This window comes from Penaeus vannamei, unplaced genomic scaffold (assembly GCF_042767895.1).
Source record: "Penaeus vannamei isolate JL-2024 unplaced genomic scaffold, ASM4276789v1 unanchor3224, whole genome shotgun sequence".
Taxonomy (NCBI): Eukaryota; Metazoa; Arthropoda; class Malacostraca; order Decapoda; family Penaeidae; genus Penaeus; species Penaeus vannamei.
Window position 1 is genome coordinate 1 of NW_027216208.1, and position 8937 is coordinate 8937.

At 43.0% G+C, this 8937-nt stretch overlaps 1 protein-coding gene across 1 annotated transcript; it reads right to left on the reverse strand.

The window, feature by feature from the left end:
• Positions 1–897: 897 nt before the first annotated feature.
• On the reverse strand, positions 898–7690 carry LOC113804875 (uncharacterized; the record flags this gene model as incomplete). The annotated part of the gene is made up of 6 exons (XM_070120146.1): positions 898–1092; positions 3884–4028; positions 4270–4447; positions 5095–5300; positions 6970–7146; positions 7557–7690. Coding segments are annotated over 6 exons (1035 nt in total), but the record flags the coding sequence as incomplete, so codon positions are not given.
• Positions 7691–8937: the final 1247 nt, after the last annotated feature.

Below are 8937 nucleotides of genomic sequence, written 5' to 3' on the forward strand. Positions count from 1 at the left end.
TTCTCGAGGTCAATGAAAGCCATGTGCAGTCCCTTCTGTTTCTCCCTGTACTTTTCCATTGTCTGTCTTAAGGCAAAAATAGCATCTGATGTCTGTCTTCCCTTAACAAATCCAAACTGGTTCTCACTGATGACCGTTTCAGCCTCGATCCTCATTCCAATAGTCCTCTCCCAAAGCTTCATTGTATGTGAGATCAATTTAATTCCCCTGTAGTTAGTGCAGTCCTGGATGTTACCCTTCTGTTTATATATGGGCACAATAGTGCTCTTCCTCCACTCCGATGGAATTTTCTCTTGCTCATATATTTTATTTAAATGATCCCACAAAACATCTACAGCAGCCTCCCCAAGGCTTTTCCATGCTTCTATCGGGATGTTATCTGGTCCAACAGCTTTGTTTGATTTCATTAATCTCAGCGCCTTTTCCACTTCTCTACGTGATATGTTATCAGTCCTCCTCTCTGTTGGTAAGCCCGCTCCTGTTTCCACTCTTGGGTTCTCTACATTCATTAAGTTTTCAAAATATTCCTTCCATCTCCTTTTTATAGCATCAATATATATATATATATATATATATATATATATATATATATATATATATATATATATATACATACACATGTATATATATACATGTATATATATATATATATATATATATATATATATATATATATATATATATATATATATATATATATATATATATATATATACTTATATATATCATGTACGTATGTATGTACACACACATTCTCACACACACACGCGGTCGCAGTCGCTCATATAGATAGATAATATGTATGTATATACGTATGTATTTACGTATACATGTACATATATATGTATAATCCACGTACCCCCCCTCCCCCCCCCGACTCATAGCACAAGAACCCACCCTCCACACGAGCCTCCTGATGGTGCTGTACTTGACGACCCCCTGCTGGAGCTCCTGCAGGACGGAGAACTGCTCCTCCAGCGACGCGGACGTGAGGAGCTCGTTCCTCAGCTGGCCGAAGGTGAGGTCGAGTGTCCGTTCGTGCGAGACGTCGTGGAGGGCGGGCCGGAGACGGGCGGCGGTCTGCGTCTGTTTCTGTTCGAGGAGGACCTTCAGAGGAGGAGGTGGCGTGTTGGCGGCGGTTTGGAGGGTTTTGTGTTGCGGGGGTTTTATTGGTTTGTGTTGGGGGAACGGGGTTTTTATTGTTTTGTGTTGGGGGAACGGGGGTTTTATTGTTTTATGTTCGGGGAACGGGGTTTTTATTGTTTTGTGTTGGGGGAACGGGGGTTTTATTGTTTTGTGTTGGGGGAACGGGGGTTTTATTGTTTTGTGTTGGGGGAACGGGGGTTTTATTGGTTTGTGTTCGGGGAACGGGGGTTTTATTGTTTTGTGTTCGGGGAACGGGGGTTTTATTGTTTTGTGTTGGGGGAACGGCGGTTTTATTGGTTTATGTTGGGGGAACGGGGGTTTTATTGGTTTGTGTTGGGGGGACGGGGGTTTTATTGTTTTGTGTTGGGGGAACGGGGGTTTTATTGTTTTGTGTTGGGGGAACGGGGGTTTTATTGGTTTGTGTTGGGGGAACGGGGGTTTTATTGTTTTGTGTTGGGGGAACGGGGGTTTTATTGGTTTGTGTTGGGGGAACGGGGGTTTTATTGTTTTGTGTTGGGGGAACGGGGGTTTTATTGGTTTGTGTTCGGGGAACGGGGGTTTTATTGTTTTGTGTTGGGGGAACGGGGGTTTTATTGGTTTGTGTTGGGGGAACGGGGGTTTTAATGTTTTGTGTTGGGGGAACGGGGGTTTTATTGTTTTGTGTTGGGTGAACGGGGGTTTTATTGTTTTGTGTTGGGGGAACGGGGGTTTTATTGTTTTGTGTTGGGGGAACGGGGGTTTTATTGTTTTGTGTTCGGGGAACGGGGTTTTTATTGTTTTGTGTTGGGGGAACGGGGGTTTTATTGTTTTGTGTTGGGGGAACGGGGGTTTTATTGTTTTGTGTTGGGGGAACGGGGGTTTTATTGGTTTGTGTTCGGGGAACGGGGGTTTTATTGTTTTGTGTTGGGGGAACGGGGGTTTTATTGTTTTGTGTTGGGGGAACGGGGGTTTTATTGGTTTGTGTTGGGGGAACGGGGGTTTTATTGGTTTGTGTTGGGGGAACGGGGGTTTTATTGTTTTGTGTTGGGGGAACGGGGGTTTTATTGGTTTGTGTTGGGGGAACGGGGGTTTTATTGGTTTGTGTTGGGGGAACGGGGGTTTTATTGGTTTGTGTTGGGGGAACGGGGGTTTTATTGTTTTGTGTTGGGGGAACGGGGGTTTTATTGGTTTATGTTGGGGGAACGGGGGTTTTATTGGTTTGTGTTGGGGGAACGGGGGTTTTATTGTTTTGTGTTGGGGGAACGGGGGTTTTATTGGTTTGTGTTGGGGGAACGGGGGTTTTATTGTTTTGTGTTGGGGGGACGGGGATTTGATTGTTTTGTGTTGGGGGAACGGGGGTTTTATTGTTTTGTTGGGGGAACGGGGGTTTTATTGGTTTGTGTTGGGGGAACGGGGGTTTTATTGTTTTGTGTTGGGGGAACGGGGGTTTTATTGGTTTATGTTGGGGGAACGGGGGTTTTATTGGTTTGTGTTGGGGGAACGGGGGTTTTATTGTTTTGTGTTGGGGGAACGGGGGTTTTATTGTTTGTGTTGGGGGAACGGGGGTTTTATTGTTTTGTGTTGGGGGGACGGGGATTTGATTGTTTTGTGTTGGGGGAACGGGGGTTTTATTGTTTTGTTGGGGGAACGGGGGTTTTATTGGTTTGTGTTGGGGGAACGGGGGTTTTATTGGTTTGTGTTGGGGGAACGGGGGTTTTATTGGTTTGTGTTGGGGGAACGGGGGTTTTATTGTTTTGTGTTGGGGGAACGGGTTTTTTATTGTTTTGTGTTGGGGGAACGGTTTTTTTTTATTGTTTTGTGTTGGGGGAACGGGGGTTTTATTGGTTTGTGTTGGGGGAACGGGGGTTTTAATGTTTTGTGTTGGGGGAACGGGGGTTTTATTGTTTTGTTGGGGGAACGGGGGTTTTATTGGTAGGTGTTGGGGGAACGGGGTTTTTATTGTTTTGTGTTGGGGGAACGGGGTTTTTATTGTTTTGTGTTGGGGGAACGGGGGTTTGTTTGTTTGTTTTGTGTTTGGGGGAACGGGGGTTTTATTGTTTTGTGTTGGGGGAACGGGGATTTGATTGTTTTGTGTTGGGGAACGGGGGTTTGTTTGTTTGTTTTGTGTTTGGGGGAACGGGGTTTGATTGTTTTGTGTTGGGGAACGGGGGTTTTATTGTTTTGTGTTGGGGGAACGGGGGTTTGACTGTATAGTTTGTTGTGTTGGTTTTCTCACGTTTTCATTTATTATTATTATTATTATTATCATTAGTATCATTATTATTATTACTGTTGTTCTTATTATTGTTCTCATTATTGTTCTTATTCTTATTCTTATTCTTATTATTTTGTACGTTTAAGGATATTGGCTTTGTTTTTCTTTTTAAAGTTCATGATACACTTAAATTTAAATTCATAATAAATTTACAAGATATACTAGCTGATTTTAAGATATTTGGGTCAGAGGCATACGTTTGATTTACTAAGAATCCATGTCTGTTTTACATATTGATTTCATGCACAGGGAAACACATAGATCAATTGGCCGATGAATCTCTTTATCACATAATAAATAAACAGACGCACCAAAAACAACAATAACAACAACAGCAACAAATGGAATACAACAGAAACAGTAATTTCTACATCCCATATTTACTCCCTCTCCAACAACAAATGAAATAAAACAGAAGCAACACTAATTTTTAACATTCCATATCCACTTCCTCTCCACCTAGCGAGTGGAACATCAGCTCACCAGAGTGGACGCGACCCAGAGCGAGTGGAGCAGGTGGAAGAGGAGAGTGGACGTGGAGAGCGTGTACAGGTGGAGGACCTCGTCGTTTCTGTGGCCGTCCGTCAAGTCCTTCAAGTCCAGACTCTGACTTCTCGTTGGCGTTGATCTGTTAATTTTTTTTTTCGGTGATGAGATAAACGAGAGAAATTAATTTGTTTTGGATTCTGTTTGGGTGGAGAAAGGCTCGGATTCTGTGGTTGGTCTGAGAGAGCATTGCCTGTTGTGTCTGTGAAATAATCATTAGATAAAAGAGTAAATGAGCATGGATGATCGAATGAACAAAGCAGCACAAAGGCACACAAGCACACGCATATATATACATATAGATACGAGAAGAGCAGCCTCACCCTGGAGCGGCAGAGGGCTTGTCGAGGACGCTCTTGCTTCGGGACGGGAGATCGAGGGCGAGCGGCGAGGAGCGGTGGTACGACTCGAGGGCGCTGAGCGAGCGGGGCATTCGGGCACGTGCCAGGGAGTCGGGCGTGCTGGAGCGGGTGGCGAGCTGCGGGCGGGCGACTGGCGACACTGTGGGCGGGTAGGCGGGCGGGCGGGGGGAGATGACCGTAAATATGTTGGAGAAATGGCGGGCGGGCGGTTTGGTTAAGATTGGGCGAGGTCCGAATCTTTCTGTCTGATTGGGATACAGTGATCTCTATATATCCGTCCGGTAGATAATGAACAGGCTGATAGATATGCGTTCGTTTCTGGGTATGTGCGTGTCCGGATGTGGAATATTCATTGGGTCGCTCCTCGCACAATCTTAACAAACTGATTGACACTGATAATGATGTCAATAATTGCTTGATGAATACTAGTTCCCAAAATTGATAATAATTTTATATTCATAATTAAGTTAATAGTTATGTCATCATTGCTGCTTCTGCTACCATTCTGCTATCATTATGGTTATTATTGGGACAAATACTTTTGATACTTCTTGCTACGCACACAAACGAAAACACACTGTCACAAACACACACATACAAACACACACACAGTGTCACACACACAGAAACTATCACACACACACACACACTGTCACAAACACACACATACATACAAACACACTGTCACAAACACATACAAACACACTGTCACAAACACATACAAACACACTGTCACAAACACACACACACACTGTCACACACACAAACACGCGTAGTCGCCCTTACCTCCGGCCAGCAACTCAGCGATGGTGGGCGTGATGGAGCGGCCGTGGTAGACAGCGTCCATGTCGGGCGAGGGCGCCCGTGCGGGGCGTTTGGCACCGTTGCGGGGGGAGAGCAGGGCGTGGGCGGTGGCCAGGGCGAGGGGCGACGTCTCCGCCAGGATGCCGGTCGAGGAGTTGCGGCGGACGGCGGTCGTCACCCTCGGGCTGCTGGGGTGCGGGGGGTGCAGGAGCAAGGACGAGGAGAACAAGAAAAAATGTAAATCAATTTTTGGAGGAGTTATGTGTACCTCTCTCTCTCTCTCTCTCTCTCTTTCTTTCTTTCTTTCTTTCTTTCTTTCTTTCTTTCTCTCTCTCTCTCTCTCTCTCTCTCTCTCTCTCTCTCTCTCTCTCTCTCTCTCTATATATATATATATATATATATATATATATATATATATATATATATATATATATATATATATTCACAGAGATAGAGAGAGAGATCATGATATTAAGGTTAGTTAAGTTAGGATCGATCAGATGACTTTAGGTGAAGACTTATCTTCATTAGGCAAGTCATATCGTTAAAATAGTATTTCAGGATTATTTTGTTAGACTTAGATCAAGTAAGTTTGGACAGAATGGTTCTCATCTTGCCTTTAGTTTAGGCTAAATTTAGGATAAATTTAGATTTAAAATTTGGCTACATCGTTCAAGATAATCATGCATAAATTTACATATTTCAGGGCGGTCTAGAGAATTATTTCAACATATTGAGGATTTAGTTCACCGTGACCTTTCTATTTTGTTATCTCTCTCACTCTCTCGTTTTCACAAGAGGAAGGAGAGAGAAAAAAAGAGTTTCGAACTTCATTTATTAGTAAGATGTTTGAGAAACACACACAAAGGTCCCTCCTTCTTTGCTATTCATTACTTTCTGCATCCTATAATCACACTTTCATTGTGGTTAAGAGAGAAGGGAGAGAAGGAGGAGGTGGAAGGAAAAGGCGACGAGGAGAAAGAGGAATGGATGATGGAGAAGCAGGGAGAAACGGGAGAAGCAGGATCAAGAGGAGAGAGAGAAAAAAGAACAGAAAATCAAAACAAAAATAGAATTCTGTTCCGGTGGACAACTACAAATCGAGATTTCTTCAGCTACGTCTACACGAAGAATCTAATTCCTCTTGGAAATATAATGCATGCAATTATGGCCCTCAAAAATACCCCCAACCGAATATGGAATTCTGTTCATTTGGATGAAACAAGAATAAGTCGTTCTACCCGGAATCATTCTCTAAATCTTTTTTTTTTTTTTTTTTTTTTTTTTTGGGGGGGGGGGAGGTTGCGACGCCCAGAATCTCAAGGACCGAGCTGAATCAAAGGTCCATGCATCATTCTATTTTATTATATTCTTTAAGCCTCCTCTGTTAAATCCGCTGTTGGCCATAGGTCTTCCCCAGACTTTTTCCACTTCGTTCTGTCTCCAGTCTTCCGGTACCCATGCCTTCAAAATCGCTGACTCAACATGAACGGCCTTCACGTTGCTTGAGACGTGTATGTATTATTAATCAACAAACCTCGAAACACACATTCATTCATGAAGATTAGTCAATAAATACCCATAGGAATAAAGTCTTGCCATGTTTGTCATTCTTGCCTAACTCCACTGAAACGACAGTGATGTAGTGAATGTAACACAGTTGTATTAGTCGTTCCATGCACGCCTAGGTTGTTACTGGTACAACGCGTTTCTCTCACGCCCCTACGCGCATAACATATGATCAGATGCCAACTTAAATTCATTCATTCATCGGTCATCAATGAAATCATCTGTATAAACGTAACGCCCCTTGACCTTCTTGACCCAGCATGCGAGCCCAGAAGAGCCTGAATTTACCTGGGATAAGATCGGTTGTTAGCGTGACCTCCGTCCACAGTAGGCAGGCTGAGTGAAGGGACAGGGTCGCTGCACACGCTGGCGGTGTCGTGGGCGGCCCGAGCCAAGACGTGGGTGGCGGGGGCGTCCGTCTCATCGCTCTCCTCCTCGTCGCCCTCTTCGTCGATCGAGGAAGTGCTGGCGGAGGGACGGCGAGAGGTAAGGATGATGAGTAACACGAACATAGACATACATATATCCACATATATAGAGAGAAAGAGAGAGGAAGAGCGAGAGAGAGAGAGAGAGAGAGAGAGAGAGACACAGAGAGAGAGAGAGAGAGAGAGAGAGAGAGAGAGAGAGAGAGAGAGAGAGAGAGAGAGAGAGAGAGACAGATAAACCGACAGACAGAGAGAGTGAGAGAAAAAAAAGGAATAGATAGAGAGAGACACTGACAGACAGAGTGAAAGAAAAAAAGAAATAGATAGATAGATAGAGAGAGAGACTGCCACATAAACAGACAGAGAGAATGAGAAAAAAAAGAAATAGATAGAGAGAGAGACTGACAAACAAACAGAAGAAGCGCACGAATCCCCAGCGCCCCTCACCTGGGTTCCTCGACGGTGGAGCGCCGCACCTTAGCCTTAGCTAGGGACGCCCTCCTCGACGAGCGGAACCTGACGATGACATGGGTGGTCTGGTCCCTCACTCCGCCTCGCAGGAACTCGGGCAGGTCGTGAACCTGTTAGGGAATGAGCATTTTACAGGACTCGAAGGGCAATGTAACGCTATACTACGACCTGTAAACCTATTTCCAGGGCTTAAAATTACGGTAGTCTTCAAGAAAAGCAGATGTTTGTCTCATGTCAAGCGAATCTGAATTGCGTTCTGAAAAGATTTCGTAGAAATAGGAGAATTTGGCAGATTGAATTTCGAGTTGTTTCAACCTTTTCCCCTTCTCTGAGAATATTTTATTTATAGTTCCCTTCGTTCGTGTCAAATTTCTTCCTACTCCCATCATTTTATTTCTGTTTTCCTTATGACTATATTCTTTGTTTTCTTTGTTTTTCTTCCATTTCTTCGTTCGTTCGACTTGGCGTTTTTTCTCCCCTTCTTTTCTTTTTTTCATTCTCTTATGTCTCTTATTCTCGATCTCATTTCGTTTTTTTCTTCTCTTTCTTCTTTCGCTCTCCCTTTTTTCTTCTCTATTCTTGCCCCCGTTTCCTTCTCCTGATTCTATTTCCTTTCTTTCTTCTCCTTTTCCTCTCCTAAATCCTCTTCCCGTCCTGTCCATCTCCTGATTCCTCTTCTCTTCCTTTCCCTCTTCTAATTCCAACCTTCTCTTCTTTATTCTTTTCATTCTCCTTTCCTCCACTCTATCTCTCATTCACACTTTTATCAAGTTTTTTGCATTATACTATTTTCATCATTTATTCTTTCCACTCGTGTGTTACATTTTTCTGTTCCATGTTCTCAAATGAAGAAGGAATAGGAACAGAATGATAATTATCTTCTTGTCATCGATTTTTCCTCACTTCCATTTTCGCTGAGTGCAATATGGCCAAAAGGAAAACTTTGTCTTTTTAACTTCTTTGAAGTGGAGGTGCATGACGAAGTTAAAGCCCATGTCCTGTGCGCAGTTTCGGATAATTATAAAGAGGAAGATACTCGCATATGTATACATGTGCACATTCAAACACACACACATGTATATACCTCTCTCTCTCTCTCTCTCTCTCTCTCTCTCTCTCTCTCTCTCTCTCTCTATATATATATATATATATATATATATATATATATATATATATATATATATATATACATATGCAAATACATGTTTATATATATAAATATATATATATATATATACATATATATATATATATATATATATATATATATATATATATATATATATATATATATAGTACACAGCTAAGTCGAGTGATGGGAGGGGGGGGGGGAGCGCGAACCCAAAACCTTGCCATT